Source organism: Paroedura picta, chromosome 9 (genome assembly GCF_049243985.1).
Source record: "Paroedura picta isolate Pp20150507F chromosome 9, Ppicta_v3.0, whole genome shotgun sequence".
Classification (NCBI taxonomy): domain Eukaryota; kingdom Metazoa; phylum Chordata; class Lepidosauria; order Squamata; family Gekkonidae; genus Paroedura; species Paroedura picta.
This window is the reverse complement of record NC_135377.1, coordinates 30242169-30265077: the sequence shown is the minus strand read 5'-3', so window position 1 is coordinate 30265077 and position 22909 is coordinate 30242169. Positions and strand designations below refer to the sequence as shown.

Below are 22909 nucleotides of genomic sequence, written 5' to 3'. Positions count from 1 at the left end.
GTTGTACTATAGAGTAAATGGGCCAAACTCCATGGATAATGGTACAGATATACTAAGTCTGCCATACATGCTGCTCTAGTCAAATTTTCCTTATATTCTGCTTAAATAAAGTGAGCTTCTTGTAAGCTTTGCACTTAATTCTGAAATTGTATCATTTTCACAAAGAGCCTAAGAGTTAAATTAAAAATGTACACTTATACCCAGTACCATTTGATGAAGGCACAGTTAACTTCTGCTACAGCCTGAGAAATGCTTTGTAAATTAGAAACTCCTCATACAGGGAAAGTTGCTTTCTCACTGATACCATAGCTCTCTTAACTGGTTATCACCTCACCATTCCAACATTCAGGATTTAAAAGGTTATTTACTACAATCATCAACTTCTGACTGCAACTCATTCCATTATTTCAAGTGATAAACAAAAAGCCATAGAAACTCAGAGTCTAGTACTACATTTCCCTGAAGATTAAGGGCCTAAAATAAGTATCACATCACCAGGTCAGAGTAAGACAAGATTTCCCAGAGGATCCATGTTCAATAATATGCAGGTTTAGAGTTTACAACTGCAGTGGGAAAATGAATAACACAGTTCACAACCAATACTGCATTTTACCTTCTTTTTTATGCTTTACAGAACATAGGAGCATATAATACAGAACAAATTCTGGAAACTGAACCAGTAAGAGATGTGTTAAACTGAGTGAATGATACCTTAGAAACCATAAAGACTTAAGGAACCAACATACTTAAAAGACATTTCTCAGAGGAAATGAAAAAGCTAACAAATGCACAACCATTGTCAAGGAAACAAACTTCTTTTATGGACAACATGCCCATGTGGTGTTAGATCGAATGCTAGAGTGTTTGTGTATAAAAATAAAATTGGATGAATCAAGTTACTCTGAGATCAAGATAAAACTGCACAAATTTGGGCTTCTACAAATCACTCATGTAATTGTGGGTCCTCCTTTGTCTTACATTACTTCAAATTCCAGCCTTGAAGTTCATGATAAGCCCAGTACAACTTGCAATTCTCTATTTTACTGATCTGCCATTGATCTTGGACTATGCTTTTTGATGTGGAATATCTACTCGCGAGCTCCCTCCAACGGAAGGCTACGACATGACATCCGTAGTCCAGCCCCCAAGGACCACAACAGTAGATGGCAGCAGCACCAGAGCACTGAGGTGCGCTCAGTTCTCTGGCATCGTCACCACCACCAGTCTTTTAAGGCCTCTCCCGCTCTCTGGAGAGTGGGGGCAGCCCCAGGAGACTGGTGGAGATGGGGCAGGCACAGTGACATGCAGTGCTGTGTCACACTGGGCTGGCCCCACCCCCGCTCTCTGGAGGGTGTGAGCGGCCTTGGAGGCATAGCAGAGGTGGCCCCATCACAGAGAGACACAGCACTGTGTTGTGCTGGGCTGGCTCTGTCCCCACCCCCGGCAGCAGACATGCCAGCAGGTAAGGACATTAAAAGGACATGGTAGTAAGTGATGTGAAAGTCCCTGGAGAGCTGCTGCCAATCAGAGTAGGCAATACTGACCTGAAGGTTTGGTCCACGGTTTGTTTCCTTGTGAGGTAGTTTCATGTGTTCTATCACAAATTTGTGAAGCTTCTGTAATTACTTTATGAAAACAACCCATTTACTAATTCTATTTGTTACTATTCATAGAATGAAATTGAAACTATATAAAAAGCAGCTTTTATGTAAAAGAAGGAAAGCTCAGCACACAAAATAACACAAACACACCTTTTCTGATCAGTTTTTCATCCCCTGAACAGGGAAGGAAAAGAATGCTTTATTTATATTAAAGAGAAAAGCCTTCTGCACATTAGTAACCAATTATTTTTTATTAATGCAGATACAGTTATGAAAACTGTACATTACCTATTTGGGATTCCAGAATTATAAATAAAGAAGCTCATTAGATAAAGAGTTCATTCACATCAAGAAGTTTTAAATAGACAAAGTGACATATCATTAAGTACATCGACAGACTTAATCTGCTGTCCAAAATGTAGTGTACAGTATAACAACTATAAATAGCTTTTTATGCAAAATACAGCTGTGCACATTTTAGAAAAATACCAACACTTTTTGATTGGAGCCTTTGTTTTTAAAAAAGCTTATAAATCATACATAAATCATACATAAATGGAACTAACATGCTCACTTAAATTTATAAATGTTTCCAAAAGGCATATATTTTAAATAATTTAAATAAACATTTAATAATATTTAAATGTCAGTTATAAAATTAGTTTAAGGAATAGCTGTGATGAATTGTAGATAATAAAAGAGTGTTTATGACATCATGTCATATTGCAGTTTAAAAACCTGTTTTTTAATCAAGATCTACATTTCTAAATTTAAGAGCAAAACATGTTTTAAAAAATAAATAGTAAAGTTCTTAAAATTTTCATTTTCTGCCTTTTCTGTTTTCTTCTCAATTCTATACTGGTCAAAACCCAGGATTCTTAACACACTTCAGCAAAAAATCCCATTCTGTGCCTTGCATTACTTCGCCTCAGACTGCAAGAGCCGATCTATATACCTATTTCCTTTGATGGGCTGCCCCTTATAACAACTAATGAAGTCATGAGTCTAAATCTCTTTCTCTCTTTCCCTCTGTCTCCAGTAAACCATGCAAACAACAGTAACAATTGTCATGTACAAACAGGATAAAACCCTGAAATGTATTTTTTCAAAGAAATAAACTAAATCAAAATCCAAGCCCTTTAAAAACCCTTTGCTTCTAAATTTTAAAATGCTGACTTTCAAAATGACCACACCATGTACAATTTTCCTATAAATAAACAAGCATGCTTTTGAGTAATGAGGGATATAGTAACTGCAATGGGAAAGGGGAAAAAAAATACACAGATCACATCATCAACACACAGGACAGCAATTCTAGTTAAGACAAATAGTCCAAAATAAGAAGTTGAGGCATAAGTTTTTAACTGGCTGAGGTAAGATTACAGACTCATTGTTAACAACATTAAAGGCATCAGACTGATAATCAGTCATTATTAACAGACTTAAATGCTCTACCTGAATGTATTCAACAAAAAGCTTGACATTTTCTTTATTTTTAAAAGAAAATCATTACTTAGTATTAATGAACAGCTTCCATTGTGCACTCATGCAAGATTTCAAATACTAGTAATAACACCCAACCCATTGAATGACACAAGGCTTTTTAGACTATTTCTACCCCCCTCTCCAAGTATGCTCATACAACCTGATGACTCTTGCAGGATTTAAAATAATTCTGCTTGCTACTGTCACAAGGAAGATAATAAACAATGGCTTAAAACATAGTTGCATATTGCCTACTAAACCTTAATGTAAAATGACTTTACTGGCTTAGGAAAAAAAATGTTCTGAAGAAATTGATCCAAGGGAAATATGTGTGTGTGTGTGTATGTGTGTGTGTGTATACATATATATATATACACATACATACTGCATATATGCTACAGGATTTATTTTTGACTTTCTGATACAGGGTGAAAACTATTGCAGCTTCCAGTCAGGTCTACATGATGATATAACGGCTGTACATAGGATTTAAATAAATAGTAAATTAATAGATTCATGCATAAGAGCAAATGAAACACAATCTCCCAGAAAGCTGCAAGGAGATCTTAAAAGCAGCAGGTAATGGAATAAGACTGGTGAGTGATGCTGCTAACTATTTCTTCTAATGAGATAGGAGTGAACACTGGAATCACTTCCACAGCAACAGAATCCTCGGACCACATTCCTCTGGCAGTCACTTTCCCGTCTCCCCCACCAAAATCATCAGACGACAAAATAGTAAGGCAGCTGTTTGCTTCCATCAACAAAAGTGCAGCTCCGTACATTTCCAGTTTAGTCACACTCTGCTAGAACAGATGGAGTAACCAACGCACTTCACTGGCTGGGGCTGCTTCAACAAGCTTGTGTGTGCATCCGCATGATTTTTTCCCCCAACGTGGCTGCTTGCTTCAGGTTTCAGACAACCCCAAAGCCACAAATCCTCAGCAGAGGAACTGTTCAGGCCCCTGGCTGAGTTTTCCAAGTTTCATCTCTCTTTCGTGTCCCATCCTAATTTCAAGCCTCCTTTCCCCGTATCTGAACATGACTCGTGCCATTTAAAGGCTGATGACACAACTGCCGAGAACTGTGGATTTATGCCACAAGTTGTCATGACTTCACTGAAGGATCAAAACAGTAAGCATGTTGAATCACTTTCAGGCATAGCTAAAATTAAAACGGGGGCAACATTAAAATTTGCAAATTATAAAGCTTCGCAATCAAAATGGGAGAACATCAAGATTGGAGGTGGGGGTAGAATTTCATATGAATAATATAAGAATGATACTATTCTTACCTTTCCTAATTCCAATCAAGTTAGAAAATGGACAAAAAGAATGGCTAAACCAACATTCAACAGCATTACCAGGACAATCATGATTGAATTAGGACCCTAAAAATGAAATAAAATGGGTTCTGATTACATTCACAAAAAGTAAGATTAGGAATAAACCACACTGGATTATGCTGCCTACAAACGATAACACAACAATAAGCAGAATTAGACCTTATCCTTTTGGTATCTTACCACATCTCTTGAAAATAAATTTGAAAGTAATATTTTTGCACCTGATTATTTTTTTTTAATATTCTACTCAAGAGCCATATCTTTTTATAAAATAAAGGGAAAAGTAAACACATGTGAGATTATTAACTGTGTTGTATGGCTGTAATTTAATGGATTTAACTATTTTTCTATGTATATCCACGATAAAACAGAACAGCATTTCAATTTCAAACACAGCTATAGACTCTGCAAATCACATTCAGATGAAAAGTGTGACAGGCTTCTTTGCCTCTATCCTGTCTGTACTAATTATCTATTTGTTCTATAAATACTGTAATGCAGTTAAGAAAAAGGTTACAATCTGTTTTCATGGTAAGGTAAAAGCAGAAGTATCCCAGCAGTGGTTCATACCTTAAAAGAAATTAAAAATTAGCAAATTGCTAAACTGAAATTTGTATTTTTTGTCACCTGAATTTTACATTTTTGACTTTGAGATGGTTGTTTTATAATGGAGATGTATGTAAAAAGGAGAGGAAAACACACATATCTGAACATTCAGCTTAGACTGAAATATATATTAGAGGACTGCTACCATAGCAAGATTATGTGTCTTTTCTCCTGCTTGTTAACATATTAAAATGGCACAAATTTCTTCATAATTTCTACTAGGTGACTAGGCATTTTATCTTAAGGAAAATGAAATTGGCATGTCTCAACATAGGAATTCTCAGGAATATGAGATTAGCTTCCACATTAACTTCCTTATAAGTGCAACGAAAATGCTAGTATGCACCAGTGACAAATTCTTAACTTCTCAGCTGTATGATCAGAATCTAGCACTGCAATCCAATCCACTGAAGTCAACCAGTCTATAAGAGTTGAGTGCTTATTCTGTTTATGACTGCACGGCAAATAATGAAACTGTTCTGAGGTAGCCCTGTATTAATACTTTATTTTATACACTTACCACAGCTTCATTTCAGCAAATGAACAGACCCAATAAAGCAAGAAGGGTGTTCTTGTGATTCAGATAAAAGAATGAAGTTTATAAGGCTTCAAGTTATTTTAAATACCTGGTTTGACAGTAGATGTTTGTTATCTTGGATTTGTTCTTTTCCTGTTTTTATCTCCTGTGGTTAGGGCCAGAACATGTTATGAATGTATACAGGGACTACTGGAAATGGACTCAGTGTGAAGAATTACCCTGCTGCAGATAATGTGCAGTGTCAATCATCATCTTATTCTGAAGTCTGACATGAAAAATTCCAGTAGCAGAGCTGCAATTTCTAGGACGCATCTCTTGTTTCATGGGAATTCTCTACACAGCTTCCAGAATGATGTGATAGTAGGTCCTATGTGTCATAGCTGTGACGACCTCCTCTAGGCAATGTGATATTTGTAATGTGTGCTCCTGCCCTAAATTGAGGACTGTGGACCTCTAGTTCACTACAAGTGTTCCACATTGCTTGTAAATGTGATCCAAGCATTGGAATTAAGCTTAAAAACAATGCTGTGCTCATGAGCCTCTTGTGGCGCAGAGTGGTAAGGCAGCCGCCTGAAAGCTTTGCCCATGAGGTTGGGAGTTCAATCCCAGCAGCCGGCTCAAAGTTGACTCAGCCTTCCATCCTTCCGAGGTCGGTAAAATGAGTACCCAGCTTGCTGGGGGGTAAATGGTAATGACTGGGGAAGGCACTGGCAAACCACCCCGTATTGAGTCTGCCATGAAAACGCTAGAGGGCGTCACCCCAAGGGTCAGACATGACTCGGTGCTTGCACAGGGGATACCTTTACCTTTACCTTTTACTGCTCATTTCTCGATGAGGCAGGGCAATAAATGACAATTTTAAGCAATGGAAAAAAGGTAAGGTATTTAATGGTTTATCTACGAAACTATAAAGAGTTGCTGAAGTGCACTAGTGACCACTAAACAGGTTGCAGAGAAATCCGGTCACGTCTCCACTTACCTGTGGTGCATGCCCCCAATTGCTGGAGTGAGGGCGGGGAACCAGCAGGACAAAGATGGGTGGTAAATCACTTCCTGCACAGACTAGCCTGCGCGGGAAGGCATCCAGCCAACCGTGCATAAATGAGGTCAGGCTGGGGCACGGCTTTGGGCTTTGCGGGTTTAAAAGGAGGACCTAGGCTTGCGCCTGGCCTCCTTTGCTGCCCACACTGCTCAGGATTGTTGCTCACCCACCCATTCATGTATTTCTAAATATTTGTTGTTTGCTTTCTTTGTCACAGCTGTGGTTTTGTTTCGGGCTGGATCCTTTGGGGCTGAGCCCATGCCTTTGGCCGGGCTCTGCCTAGTTCAGAAGCCTCTTTATGGGTTGCACATGTTCATATGCAGTATGTCTTCTCACACGGGAGATAGCTGCAGCACATGGCGAGGTGGCTGAAGGGGACCCCAATAGAAGCCCCATGGGCTTCTCCTTAGCTTCACCTTCCTGGTGGTTCAGCAGGCCTGAAATAGAGGGGAAGCTTGACAGGCGTATCACTTGGCCTGCCAATGGGTTCTCCTCCCCAAGGGACTATGGTCAGCTGGCTGCAGGATGGGAAAGAGTGGTTTGTTGGATCTGACCCCTTACACTGGTTTGCCTATACTCATTTGTATAACAATACAAAGCTGTGGCCTCAATCATGCCAAACTGAACACTATGTGTCTGTGCATCCTTTGTGTAGCGGTACTGTCCCACCCCTATCCAGCAATCCTTCAGCCTATAGAATTTAGCCTGTGACTCTAGGATTGCCAGCTCTGGGTAGGGAAATACCTGGAGATTTTGGGAGTAGAGCCTTGGAAGGTGTGGGTTTGGGCAGTGGAGAGAACTCAGCATGGTATAACGCTACAGAATCCATCCTCTAAAGCAGCCATTTTATTCAGGGGAAATGATTTTTGTCATGTGGAGATCAATTGTTATAGCAGGAGATCTACAGATGCCACCCAGAGATTGGCAACCCTATGTGACTGATGCTGGCTTTTAAACTACAAATAGTGTGACTCTGAAATGCTTCAGGGAGAAGCACCATAAATAAGGCCCCAGAGCTCTGCAGCGGCTTAAAATAGAAGAAGGCAACATTAGTCTCTGTATTCAATGACGGATTTGAACAGGTGGTATGAAGAAGTCATAACAGAAAAGCTCAGAACTGTCTCATCAGGTCTTATATAACAGTGAAACTTAATGCAAATACAGTGAAATTTATGGGGGAAAACCTAATTAAATATCACATTTAGACAGTAAAAGAACTAACAAACCCATCTGTGGCTGAACAGAGATGTATTCAGTAAATAGTATGGAATGTTATATCAAAGCAGTTCTAATCAGAAACAGGCAAAACCAGGCTCTGCCACAATAGTTAAAAGAGAAAACTGTACCTTAGTGCTGGACACCTTGCCTACCTGAGATCTTAGGCAGTCACTGCCAATGAGAGTTGAGGGCTAAAGGGACCGATCACATGACCTGGCATGTGATCCCTTTGTTCAAAAATGAATTTTATTCTCATTATTACAAATAAGCTTTTTTGCTTCAGTTATAAGTAACTGCAATGTAATACTTAAACAAAACCAATATTTGTTAAGGCAAACATCATTTTAATATTCCAAGCATTTAGTTCAAATTATTAATCTGGTGCTTTAGATTAATCCATAAAACTTCATCAGATTATATCTCCAATAGGTTTTGTAGTTCTTGTTTCTGTGGACTGGCACATAGGATGATCTGTTTGTTCTGAAAAGGCTAAGATAAGAGGGGGAATAAGGAAGATCATATTCTCCCCTGTGGCTCAAATGATAGTGGGGAAAAGAACAAAGGCACATCTGCAGGCAGCATTGTACAAAAACTATGCCAAATGGAGTCTATAAGGACATATATCCACTGGGAATCTAGTTCTACTGCAGAAAAATAACACAGCATTTATAGGAGCTTCTCAAACTGAAAGACTTTCCCTTCCTTTGAAACAGTTAAACAGAGAGAAGAGTCATCACATCCGCAGCACATTTCATTTCTCAGTTTGGAAAGGAAAAAACAAAAATATGAACTGCCTAGATGAAAAGTTTTGAAATCTACCTGCACACAATCTTTTGTTTCATTTTAAAAACTGCGCTTTAACTGCCCTATTTAATATTACATGATTACACAATAATTGCTATGCAAATACAGTTACAAGATTAAATCCCATACTACAAAAATCAGGACAGCTCCATGAGTCAATGCAAGAGAGGAGCATGTATGTAATTTTTGACCATTCCCTCTACTGGCTCCCATCTCTTGTGCTGCATTCCATCTTATTTCAATGGGCTTTGAGAGTGGCACTGGGGAGAGAAGGCAGAAAGATTAACTCTTTGTCCAGCTCATGATTAATATAGGATCCAACCCAATGTGCTTCATGGGGCACAACTGCCAAGAGTATATTGATATTAAGACTGCTTTGCCATAAAAATGTGAAGAAGTTATATGAATAGCCCACAGTGTGCTTCTTCCCACATAGATTTGATAGCCATGTACTAAAAAATCTTCTCTACTAATTTGGCCATAAATTAAGTGCAAGCCATTTATATACTCCTGACCTTCCATACTTGTCAGTGGTTAGTATGCTCAGGAATTTTGTTTCCCAAAATTCTCTTTACTGTGATGTAAAACTAAGTGGTGGGAGCTGACTGCCTTTTTGCTGGGCAGAGAAGGAAAGAAGGAGGATCATACCAAATACCCCTCCTTGCTGCAGCCCATGTTCCAAGTGGCTCTAGTACTATGTAAGTCCTATAATATCTGACACAGACCTTTAGGGGGTTATAGGGGACTATTGTCCACATACTCCCTCTTTAGCCAGTGGAAAAATGTGGTAGTATCCAACCCGTAATGTCTGAAACATCCCTGAGTGATTCTGTAAATGATAACAAAGTTTTCAGTTTCATTATCCTATTGGTTTCTTCTCCAACCTCTTTCATTTCTGGTTTCTACTTTCTGCTCTGGTTCCTAACCTTTCTTTTGTCTGACCCACTGCTAACAAGAAGAAGCCATCTTGGACTAGAGCTAAAACACTGCCAGCATTCAGGCACAATATCTTCCCATCAGTCCCTTGTCCCCCTAGCTCAGCTAATAGATCTGGGAAGTTACCAGCATTGCAGGCCCAAAGACTCAGGTGCTGTCTCTCCTTCCTGTCTCCCTCTGCCCCCCACATGGTTGTGGCTTTGGCTGTTACCACTGAACAGTCCCTTCTTCTTCAGGTCATTGGGAACTGCTGGGAACCTCTGAGACAGTGACTGAGATCTTGTAATGGTATACTTCTGCTTTCATTTGGACCGTTTACGCACTGCAGGTTTCATGCCAGGCTGCAGGTTGAAGTTTTAGACGTGGCAGGTTACCCCACCTCTTCCTGCACCCACATGGGGAAGCATTTAGCCTGGCGCACCTCATCCGCACCCAATTTGTGCTCCTGCATGGGAGCCGGGGGAGTGAAGTTCCCAGTGCATAAACGGTCTTGGAAGGGATTTAAAAGGCCTTTGGTTTCAGATTTATCTGCAAACCTGAGCAACTAATCCCTAAATTTCCAACATAAGATTTAAAAGAATCTGTTCTGGTTCCAATCTAAAGCTTATTATTTGAATCCTAAAAGCAACAAAATAAGTTGGTTGAAAAATACTGAAAATATTAACCTGAACAAGCAAACACCACAAGTACTTTTGAATGTTTGGCAAGCATGAGTTTCATTGGCTGTTCAATACCGAACTCACCCAGACTAAGAGTTTATAATGGTTTCTAAATGTGCCTTAAATCAATAGTACCTACCGAATTAACCTCTCGTTCCAGTGAAGAACGGAAGTTGTTGTTAGCTGGATTCTTTGGTGCAGCAAATTCAGGTTTCTTATATGGATCTTTGGCATCTACATGAACCCCAGATTTGACAGGGCTTGGCTTCGAAGCTGATGCTACTAGTGCAAGGGCTGAAGATGATGGGTTGGCATGGTCCTCGTCTTCCCCAAGCTCATATGGATACAGTGTTGGATTCATTTTCACATAGTAGCCATGGTAATGATCATGCAACTCTCCATTATCTTTGCTGGTAGGATTGTTGCGGGGTGAGAGCTTTGGCTGCTGTTTAACCAATATTTCCTCTTTCACAGGTGATTTTGAAGGCAGAGACTTGTTAATTGTAGGTACTGTATTTTCACTGGATATATTCTTTTTTTCTTGAATGAGTCTTTGTGAGGTGGAATTCTGCTTTTTGACTTGTTTTGCAGGAGAAGGCTCAGCAGAGTGTCGAGGGCTCTGCCTCGGGCTCTGTTCTGGGGTCCCCGGAGGTGTAGTCCCTTTTCGATAAAAATGAGGAGACTCTTTTGGTGTAGGTGGTTTTTCTGGAGCCTTTTCTTCAGGATTTTCCTTAACATCCATACCCTCTTGAAATTTTTGCTTTATATAATCAGGGCCTGAAACAATTAAAACATGAAATTGTTTAAACTATTGCAGGAACAAGGACCTATCAGTTGCATTATCCATCTGATGCTTTTATTCTTTCTCCTCCAAGTTTTGCAGCTATGATAGTTCACTGTATGAGCATAATCTGTGTTTTGAAATAAGGTCGATCATCAGGACCAGAGGTTCTGTGCATACTATTTCATCCCAGAAAAGCAAAAGGTAAACCAATTCTGACAGGATAGTGCCACATGCATATCCTTTCAAAATGAGAGCCATAAATGCCAAGTGTTATGTCAGGAGAGGCCTTCAAAGAAGTTAAATGAGGACACTAGTGAAACAGAACTTTGAAGTAATACCTCCAGTGCTTTTAAAAGCCAATATTTCACTATTTGAAATTGCCCCTATAGTTAGACAGTCAAATTGCAAAATCAGCTTTTTGTGGGTAGCTTTCAGGAAAAAAAACATGCATCTGTTATGGCTTCCTTGAATTCTTTTCAGCTTGCCTGCATCTTTCCAGTACCAAAGTGCCAAGTTCCCAATGCAATGCCCGTAGACATATGCAAACGAGGGACTACCACCTTACTTCTCTATTACGTTCTTCCTTTGCATACACAGCCTAAAATAGCATTAGCACTTTTGCCGCTATATCGCATTTCAAATACATGGGCTGAGCCTGCAGGGTTTGGCAATTCACTTCAATGGGTGTAGGATCAGGTCTCTCATCTAATTTGCTGACTCCTGTCACCTCTAAGTTTGTTTCACAGCATTGCTTTTGATCAAGTTTCTTCCTTCCATTTAGATTATTCTTTTCTATTTTGTTACCCTGCCATTTTAAGACAGTTTCTGCAACAGTTACCTTTCTGAAGCTACAACACACACAAAAAGGGGTCTGGACTCTTAGGCAATTGCTGTTTAATCACAAGGAATACTTCTGATTCCAGTAGTAATTCTATGCATCCCAGGAAATACTAACTGGAACTGGAAGAATTCATAAAGACATTTCTATTCTTGCTAGTAATGCAAGGACAGCCCAATCCAATTTTACTTTGTATTTCAATCTTCAGCAAAATATTTTTTTTAAGTAACATTCTTTAAAATATGAATTACAATATACTATTATAATAAATAATTCATATATGCTTAGAAATGTTACACTTGGTATAAATCATATACTTTGATGGCATAAAGTCCTTGCAGGTTTCTGCTTGTAAATATCTAAATAAATAAATGCCTCTGAAAAACAACAATCCATTTTGTTCAGGTGATAACTTTTGATTAATTTAACCCACTGTACTCCGTTCTTTCGATGTTTTTAAGAATTGTGCTTCGAGCTTGCTAAAGTGTATGCTGCTGTTATATGTTCTCATGCTAATTATGCTAATTATGGCCTGTTGTTAAGTTTCTTCAAAGCTCTGCCTTTTGATTGTATGCAACTAGCTTTTTATTTCATAAGAGATAGTTTTATTGTTTTGATTCTGAGTGCTACAAAAACATTTTCTCAAAATGCAGGGCATACACAATTTTGATTAAATTAATAACCAGAATGAAATATAAAAATATAGATATCACAGTGATCAATATCCATCAACTAAGAGAAATCAATGCTTTACTTTCTTTTCTAGAAATGGATTTAAAAAGGGGCACACACAATCTACAATAACAGAACCCAGCCCCTGTACTGTTGGCCTTTTACTCTACTTGCTTGCTTACCTGGGGCACACACAATCTACAATAACATAACACAGCCCCTGTACTGTTGGCCTTTTACTCTACTATGTCTGCTGACATGCAGGCAGAGTGGAGAAAGAAGTACTGGGATGCCTGCTCAAGGTAACTTTGAAGAAATTTTTCTACAAAAATTAAAACAACAAATTACAGTTATCAATGCAAGTAGAAATACTTCCTGTTTAAAAATATTTCTGAACAACAGTATATGCTAGAAACATGTGTTTCTAGAAACATATATATATAACAGACACACACATCTCTCTGAAAAGCCTTGTTTTACTGTTTTGCGCTTTTAGATTCTTTGTACTACTTATAGGACTTACATACCTCATTTGTTCTTTAGTGAAAGTGCAACTCTATCCCCCCTTTTCCATTTCTAGGAATTTTCTTTTCTATTATTATTAAAAGGAAATAGTTTTTTCCTATAAATCTGGGGTTCCCAAAATGGGTGGTGTGCTCCTCCCTGGAGGTGGTGACACCTTATCCGGGGGGCAGTGAAGAATTTGGGGGTGAGCAGTCAGACTCTTCCTGCTACAGCTGCATTTTCTTAGTGAGAGACATTCCAAGGTGGCATGGTATTGCCTGCCTCTGGATAGTAGCATCCCTGGACTTCCTTGGAGGTCTCCCATCCCAGTGTTGACCAGGGCCAACCCTGCTTAGCTTCCTGAAGAAAATTACAGCATCAGAAGGTGGGCTGGATGGAATGATATTCATGCTGAAATTCTTCCCCTTCTCAGATTCTGTCCTTCCCAGTTTACATCCAAGATCTCATGGAATTTCTTAATTCAGGGTTGGCAACTAGGCAACTACAATTTGATTTGGCTTAAAAGTACCAGAAAATTACCCTGAATCAACCTTGATTTGTACTCAAATAATCCGTATCCAGTTCAAATCACCATTTACCAGTAAGTTTAAATTGCTGAATTGTATTTTGCAATTATTTGGTGATACAAGCAAGTGTCTGTTTAAAGTACCTTTCCCCAAAAGTCTTTCAGCTGATATCCTGAAAATGAATCAATATATTCATATCATGAAAATACTAACAAAATGTAAAAGTAACAGAACCACATAACCTAAGAACAGAGAAAAAGCTCTCAGAAAACAAAGGGATATCCTGGATGTCACACACAAAAATGTATCTTTAAAATAAACAAATGAAGTTCAGTAAGTATAACACAAGAACCCTTTTCACAAACCTCTAAGCAAGGTTTCAGTTAAATACAAATATTTATTACAGTAATAAACATATATATATTTATAATAAAGATGCAGAACATACTCTGGCAATGCTCCTGCACAGAAACTTCTAATTCCCCTTGTTTCATAGAACTAGTAAAAGAAAGATGGGAAAGAACTATGAATTGCATTATATTTGAGCACTTTTCTTGAAGACTTTGTTTTCTGAAAGAAAAAGAATCTTACAGTCTTACAAAGGACAGAAGAAGAAGAAGAGTTGGTTCTTATATGCCACTTTTCTCTACCCAAAGAAGTCTCAAAGTGGTTTACAATCTCCTTCCCTTTCCGCTCCCCACAACAGACACCCTATGAGGTGGGTTGGGCTGAGAGAGCCCTGATATTACTGCTCAGTCAGAACAGCTTTATCAGTACTGTGGTGAACCCAAGGTCACCCAGCTGGCTGCATGTGGGGGAGAGTGGAATTAAACCTGACTCTTCAAATTAGAAGTCCGCACTCCTAACCACTACACCAAGAGTCAAAATATGTAGAGGAAAGTTAATACTGATATTTAAGCATTATATGTTTTTAAAAGACATAATTCTGTTTTGCTCTTGAAGCAGACTAAAATTTGGGAGTATGATTACCAAATGTTAGTTTGCAGGAAACTTATGGTGCTCAAAACAATGCATGTTATAGGACAACGGATGTCCATGCATTTGTGGTGTCTCTCTGCTTTTAGCTAGAGCAAAATATATTTCTATAGCCTGGCACACTAAAGGTCTTGGTTTTATAATAATTGTAATAAATATTTATTTATAACCCACCGTTCCGAATTGCTCAGGGTGGGTAATAGCAATAAAATCAACATACATAAATAAAATTTCAAAACATTTACAATTGTTACAAAAACACCCCTGACTAAAATTCCCAGGCAGGAATTTTCTTTAGCGAGGAGCTGATCTTCTGGCCCTCTTTCTCCTTGAAGGCCAGTTTCCTTGATGGATGTTATTGTAGGCCTCGACCATAAGCCTGGGGGAACAGCTATGTCCAACAGACCCTGTGGAACTGATGAAGGTCCACATGGACCTGTTTTATAACTGTCATAAATATTTGAACTTAAACAAAACCTTGGTTAGAAGGTCCCACTAAAGGCTATACCTCACAAATAGCAGCTTTGTGTCCTTAGTATAATCTGATGTGGTAGCATATAGCACAAGGTATATTCATTGTCACCAGTATATGGGTGTCACTCAATCCTGTCTTGTGCTTTTGGCTGATCCCACAAAGGATGTAGGAATCCTGATGTAGGAAGCCTGGACTGTTGAGGGCTGGATGTGGGATAATAATTTGAAGTAGAATCCTGGTAAAATTGAAATTCTAATCGTAATCAGGAGGTCTGACCTGGGATTTAAAAGTGTAACCCATTCTGGATGGGTTTATACTTCCTTGAAGGAACAGCCTTGTTATTTGGGAGTAATCTAGGCCTGCTTCTGGATAAACAGGTGGCAGAGGCAGAAGGAGTACTTTTACCAGCATTGGGTGGAGAATGCGGTAGCCAAGATGTTAATCTGAGTAAATCACGGAGATTACATCATTCTAGATCCTGATCTATTTTTTCGCACCACAGAAATTTCTGGCATTAACTTTTAAAGCCCTAGATTGCTTGGAAGCCCCATACATATATCTTATAAGGCATCACTACCTTCAGTAATCCTTCCTTCTTGCCTTATGTTTTAATTATAATTTTATGCTTTTGTATATGTATTTTAGCTTTGGTTTTAGTGTTTGTGTTTGGTTTCAATAGTTTTTAAAGATGTATTGTTTTAAATTGTTTTAAATCTGTTAGCCACATTGGTGGTCCTGATCAGGGAAAACTTTTTAAATATTTATTTATATTTATTTATTTAAAATAAAATTTAAAACCCTTTGAGAAAAATATGACGGATATTTCTTGTGTAAACAGCTGTATGAACTATGGAGAGGCATGAGTGGTCATACTATATAGGTGTAAATCTTAACTCTGACCAAAATGAAGTAAGTACCAATACACAGTGGTCTTCTTAGAAATAAGCTATTGCTACAAATGTCAATGAACAAAGCCTCTAAGATGAGTCCATGTCAATGCTTAAGTATGAAATTGTTTCTGCTATTCCCCCTGCACTATGGAAACTTCTGCCACACATATATATTTTCCCTGATAGCCAGATAATTTTCATCCAACAAAATCTCAAATTTTGTGGTGTAGAATCATGTGCACTTAATTAAATAAATGGGGTTATTCTACCATTCTATTCAGCCATTGAATGATGCGCACCACTAGGATATGTTGTGTTTAGCTGAGAGCAGCTATACACAATAACACAATAACTAATGTTTTAAGTCCACAGTCTCGTTTAAAAGTGGCATATTGTACAATTAGCTTAAATTCTCCATTCTCCAATAGTTCAAACAATTTAACTGTGAGAAATAATATGTACTTATTTCAGTGGGGCAGTTTTTTGATAGGATATTCTGTAGCTGAAGCATCTCAAGCATTTCATAAACAATATGAGAAAACATCTGTCGTGAAAAAGAGGCTACCAATTATTCCTGAAGGGTGATACTTTTCTATTAAATCTCTGTCAATTTGTGCTTCAGTAAAACAAAGGACATATTGGTTTCACAAGTAATAAAGAAAATCACCTCACTGAAATTTATCCTTAACACTCATACGGTAAAAGGTAACCCCCTCCCCCAACAACTTGCCAATATTAATTGGAAGGAAAGCTAGGCAACTTGGATGGGAGACCATGAAGGAAGGCCAGAGTGGCTACACAGAGGTAGGCAATGGCAAACTGCCTCTGTTTGTCTCTTGCCTTAAAAACCCTACAGGGTGGCCATAAGTTGGATTTAAACCACTTTCTACCATCACCAAATGTGTTAAATATGCAGTATAAAAACTGTCAGTTAAGGGGCCTTCTGACAAGAAAATGACTTTTTACTTGAACAGCCCTCAAAAATCAGGGCTAAGGCAATACCAGATAAAATATGTTATTACTAGTTAAATTTCTAAAAATTCCCCAAGGTTTACCAGCAGGCTTCTTCAGGGGAATCTATTCGTCCTACTGATCTTTTACTCTTTTTTGCCTGTTGGCAAAACATAGGGAATTTTTGGAAATATGAGTAATAAAATATTTTGCACGATTGGCTTTGGCCCTGATTTTTGTCTCCTATTGCTATTTATTTTCTTGCTCCTTGAACAGCCATAATGAGCACCAGAGGGAATGGAGGAGAGAATATTGTAAGCCATTTTGGGTACCCATTGGGGAGAAATGGGGGAGGGGTGATGAATGAATCAAATAAAAAAAATACAATGCATTATACTCAATCCATTGCAGCTTCCAGTTCTTCAAAAACTGCTGAACTTTGTGTCAGCACCTAACAGAAAATGCACGGATGGACATTTTTATAAACTGTAAAATTTATCCCATTTCAAAGTAGTCTGGTGTGGTCATTTAGTATAGGGAACTGAAATCTGCACACCAGTTTTACAGCTGGAAAGCTGGATTTCCCTCCCACCACCCCTGTGCCTTTTTATTGATGCACTGAGAAGCTTGTTTTACATAAGGGTGATACTTCCTGTCTTCCAGTGTTGTCTTATGGCTTAGCACTACAAAACTGAAAGAGTTGTCCAGTTGCTTAGGCAACCAGGTGAATGCTTCCACATCACCCCAGAAAAACAAGGAGATATCTCTGTGAGTCTTCAGTGCACAGTAAGGGTAAAAAAGGTTCAGATAATGCCGGGAGGCTTACAGTGGAAACAAATTTAAGATGCAAAGGCAAAGCATTTTGTACAAGACACAGTTTCCCAGCTTGGCACTTCATTAAAGGAGGTATTATACAAAGCCTACATGAGTGACTGTAGTCCATGGTAACTGCAGTCCATGGACATATGGAGAGCCACTTCTTGGCCACCGCTGGTCTATACTTATTTATATATAGATTGACAAGCTCATAATGAAACAGAAAACATGATTTCTACACAACTAAGCCAAGCATCACCAACATTACCTGGTTGGTAAAAAGTTGGGGAAAGTTCTCTGGCGACTGCTCTGGCAATGTCACACTCTTGACGGGCAGACTGGCCAGCCTGGTCAGCAGCATCAGCTTTAGCTCTTGCATGTGCAGTTCTGTACATGGCATAAAAGAGTGTTGATGAAATAAAGTCCTTCTTTTTACTCACACTAATTTACACAATATTCCCGCCCCTGGAAAATAAATTATAAACCTATATTAAGGTTATACAATTATGGTCCAGGTGGGTTTCAAGAATCTTTGAACTAACTACTGTAACCATTTTCAGAATCAAAATATTTCTGTCACTTTTTATCCTCCTGAATATGCTGTATAAATTGAAAAGTTGATCAAGCCTGCAAGTATGTCATCCACCAAGCTGAATCCACTGCAATAGCTCAATAGTGGCTCACAAAACTTTTAGCTTTTGCTGTATGTCTAGACAGGAGGCCTTTCAGTCAACTGGGAAGCAGGGCTGTATTTGGTTTGGGTAATGGAAGGTGGTCAGTCTTTTTTGATTTGAAAACTGATATGAAATCTGGACAAAACAGCAGCAGCACTGGGACATTGTTGAATCAATTTGTATGGAATGAAGATATAAATTAATTGTAAATAATATTTTATAGTTGGAGTACTTCTTCCATTTCTCTCCTGGAAAGCAACAGAAGGTAAACTTGACGCACCATGATCAGTAAATGAATAGGATTCAGAGTTAGGAGACAAAACTTCAACGTAATTTCAAATATTATCCTTCCCATTATCAGAGCCATATGTCATATGACCTTTTTGAATTTATTGTTTAGAAAGTATCCCGCACTGGCAAATGCTTAATTAACTTCTTACCTGCTGCTATCAGAAAAACCATCTTGTCGCAGGTTACAACTATAAAAAACCCCACATAAAAAGATAAGATCCAATATGATAGCCTGGCGATGAACCATACCCCCTCCACAGCCTCCCACTGCAAAGGGCCCTGAAGGTTGAGAACCTGGAACTTGATCCGGACCGCAACTGGAAATCAATGCAGCACCAGCTGGTTATGGTCCCTCCAAGGTAAGGACCCTAGCAGTTGAATTAGATGGGATTGCAATGCTGCCCATTTTCAGACTTTTACACCCTATACAAACTTGTGCTAAAGGAAACTAACAAATTCATGATTTCAGGTTTTTAGTCATCAGTTGAAAAAAGGGATGAGGTGTGGGATGGCTGCCAGTGCCAATTACTGGTTGGGATCTGATGACATTATTTCCCTTGTGTTTCTCTCTGGCCACTGGGGAGGCTTTCATCCACTGTGGCACTTGCTTTCTCTGCTAACACTTCTGCATACACAATGTCAATGTTTTGCAAGTAGTCTTACCCAAGCAGAATGCTTGCACTGCATTGAATGAACGCCATGAAGCAGACAGAGAGAAGTGTGAGAGAACAATGTCTCAGGAGGCAAGCCTCTGTCTCCAAGGGGAGTAAAAACACGGAGAAAAATCCTGAGAAAACTGACCCTAGAACTACCATTAGGAATCCGTAGCTGCAACTTTGTTCTTAACAACAGAAATGTTTTGTTATGCCTTCTCTCAAAGTAAATCACTTACGTCCAGGTTATAAGCCATCACTGCTTTTGACCAAATTAGGCAAAGCAAGAAACCCTGACAATGTAAGTTTGGCAATGCAACCAAGTTACAATGAGCCACACCAGCATTTTATAAAATTCACTATGCTCCATTGTGTGATAGCTTCTGGACACAGATGGTTCTCTGCTGATTACCATATTTGCAGCCCTACCCAACAGTTCTCCTCATGTGCAGTCTCTCTTTCATGCATGAGTTGGAGAACAGCTTCTTCTTAGCTTTTCCTTCATTTATATTTTTTCCTCTCTTGACTACCACTGTATGTTCAGCCCAGTGTGCATTCCAATCAACTATTTCTGAATGAATGAATGAATGAACAAATAAATAAATAAATAAATAAATGATACAGTCCCAGACTAAGTTTGAGTCCAGTGGCACATTTAAAACCAACAAAGTTTTATTCAAGATACAAGTTCTGACAAAGTGTGCATGCACATGACAGCTTAAACCTTTAACTTATTTGGGCTACTTCATATCAACATGACTACAATCCTGAATACATTTCCAGTGATGAAACAGTGCAGTCATACAGCTGTCTTCAACAATATTTCAAAAAGGAGTTCAGTAGCATGGTGCAGATGTATTGCTTTTATGTTCTACTAGTTTCAAAGCCCATTCCTAATAACGGGCCTTGAAAGGGCCCCCTCTCCTGGCCCCCGGCCAGGCAGCTTAATGTGGCTTTGGGCTGCAGCTCGCAGCCGGATCAAGTGGGGCAGGTCAGCTTGTTAGCAGGCCCAGGCTAGCAGGCCCAGGCTAGCAGGACAAGAGGCCCTCCGCCACGACCCTGTGCCCAGTGCCCAGTGCCCTCTCCCCTTACCTGCTGCTGGCTTCAGGCATCAAGGCAAAGAGGCTAGAGTCCAGGGACAGAGGGTGGGACCTGTAGGGGCAGGGCAAATCAGGGTGCAGTCAGCAATGCTGGCAGCCCCCTGATTGGCCCTATTCCAACTTGGACAGCCAGACACGTTCAACCCCCAAGGCTGTTTCACAAATATATAGAGGAACCATGGATAAGGATGCTACTCTTGGTGTGCCCTGATCTGAATCAGCCATGATAGTTCAGTCTTGTCATATCTCAAAAGCTAAGCAGGTTTGACCCTGGCTGCTAACTGGATGGGAGACTTCCAAGAAGTAATCCATGCTGACTTCTCAAATATGAAAGTGACTTTAGATATCTATGATTAGGAAACAAACAGTGGTACACATTGACATTTTTATTATCTGTTAATGTAAATTTACAGGGTGACATTATAAAAAAAACAAAATGAGCCTTAATAGTCAAGTAATAACTTGAGCTTTTGTCATGCTCTAAGCAACCCATTCAGAGAAAGGTAGTTCTGTGCACTTGCCACTGTGGCTGTAGGTTGGATTTGGGCCTCTCTAGCAGACCTAGCAACACCACAAAGGGTATTATTGGCACTCTCCTCCATAGCACAGTTCATCCTTCTGGTAAGTGCAAGCTCCTACGCACCAGGACATTTATCAGAACTCATGTGCGTCACATCTTTGTACAGAAAGTACTGACAGATGGAATAGGAATGTGCTGTTTCTGTCATCAGTATTATGATTATAACCACACTTCTTATAAAAAGAATCTCTCCAGTGTTCAATTTTTTAAAATAACATTGCCATTAAATACATTAACAGTTCAAGTTAAGAATATTAAGACTACTTTGCACATCACTAACAAAGGATCATCCAGGAATAATTTTTTCAGACAAGGGTGAAAACTGTTGCATCATTTATGCAGACTACTTAGGACCAAGCCAGATGAGATACTGGGAGTTCTATGAATAGAGCCCCAAAGGGTGATTAAAAAAATTAGTTGCACAGGGATCCTATTCCAATAAGGACCATTTCCTCCTGAGCCATATTCGCAATCTGAAATGGCTTCATGGAATCATTATTTGCCCTGTTGTTGCACATAAAATTGGTACCTGCTAATGCATTTATTTTATTTTATTACATTTATATACTGCCTTCCCTTGGGGATCAATTTTCTTCTCATGAACAGTCTTCCAGCTTTTCAAGCTACAAGATCTTGTCCATTGTTTTGTCATTATGCAGTCTAAGAAACAGAAAGCTGCCATTCATCTGTCCTTTTACATAGCCGCTCTCAGTGATACACAAGACGATAAAAGAAAAATCCATCCCCTCTCCTTGCACTAGACTGACTCAGATCCAAATTGGACATAGATTCTGAAGTATGCTGCTAGATTCGAGACCACTAGCACCTTAAGAGACCAACAATATTTGCACTATGAGGTTTTTAGAATCAAAGCTCCCTTTATCAGATACCTGGTACTTCTGGACTCAAATTTACCTGTTTTACTGAAGACCAATATGGCTATCTCCTAAGAAACTATTCTAAGGTGCAATGGAAGTCGTCTAAACACAAATTACCTGAATTGGAAACAAATGCCCTAGAATACAGTAACTACCATTCCACTACCTGTTCAGCACTCTAGAATGCATGTCCAGTTTTAATTTTAGCCAAATATTTCTGCATATGACTATATCTTGCTGTCACAACATTCTGTATCCAGTTTTTAATGACAAAAGTCAAGTTCCAAAAACTAAGGAGATTTCTGTACCCTTTAAAAATAGTGAAATACTTACCTCTTGTCGTCGTTATATTCCAACCCCTCCATATGACGTCGCCAACATGCAGTATCTGGGCAGTAAACAGTCGGCTACATCCATTTGAAATTGCTAGTTGATGAATCCAAAAAGTGGATTCACCAACCAATGTAGCGCTATCTAATGGAGAGCAGCCAGCAGCCCACCAGCCAAAGAAAGGTATGGAGGCTGAAATGTGAGAAAGGCGACTACCTCATCCTGCCCTTGCTCCTCCCCTCCTCTCCCGGGGATGGGAACGTCTGACATCTTAGAGCAATGAATAGGTGAACAAATGTGCAGGCGATAGCAGAAATAATTTTTTAAAATATAGCACAAAACATGCCTCTCTAAAACATCTGCCCTCTCTCTCCTCGCCTCCTCAGAAAAAGTCCTTCTTCTGTCCTGCGCGCCCCCCAGTTATCTCCTTTGAAGAAGCCTCCTTTGAAGACCACATGGGGGAGTCAGGCGCTCTCTCCTCCCTCCCTCTCTCTCTCGGACAAGGCAGAGAGCCAAGAGGCACCTGGAGGGGGCAGTGTGAGGAGCCTCAAGTCCAAGGCAAGAGCCAGCCAACAAGCAAGAAAGGCTCCCTGACAGGTGCCCCAGCCACCTGCAGCAAGGGAACTCTGTGGAATGTGTGTGTATGTGTGTCCGTACATGCAAGGGAGGGAAGGCAGCAGCGAGCTCCCACTGGGGAGTGTGTTTATGTGTACGCG

General features: G+C 39.4%; 1 protein-coding gene across 3 annotated transcripts in view; it reads right to left on the bottom strand.

Annotated features, from left to right (window-relative positions):
• Positions 1-1833: 1833 nt before the first annotated feature.
• Positions 1834-22909, bottom strand: part of JPH1 (junctophilin 1) — a 73540-nt gene continuing 52464 nt past the window's right edge. Inside the window, exons 3-6 of one of the 3 annotated variants that reach the window (XM_077352125.1) lie at positions 17956-18074; positions 10374-11011; positions 4381-4476; positions 1834-4250 (exon numbers count right to left, since the gene is read on the bottom strand). In XM_077352125.1, the coding sequence (XP_077208240.1) occupies positions 4396-4476; positions 10374-11011; positions 17956-18074 (838 nt within the window). In that variant the 3' untranslated portion in view covers positions 1834-4250; positions 4381-4395. The other 2 variants (XM_077352127.1, XM_077352128.1) reach the window with 2 other exon arrangements.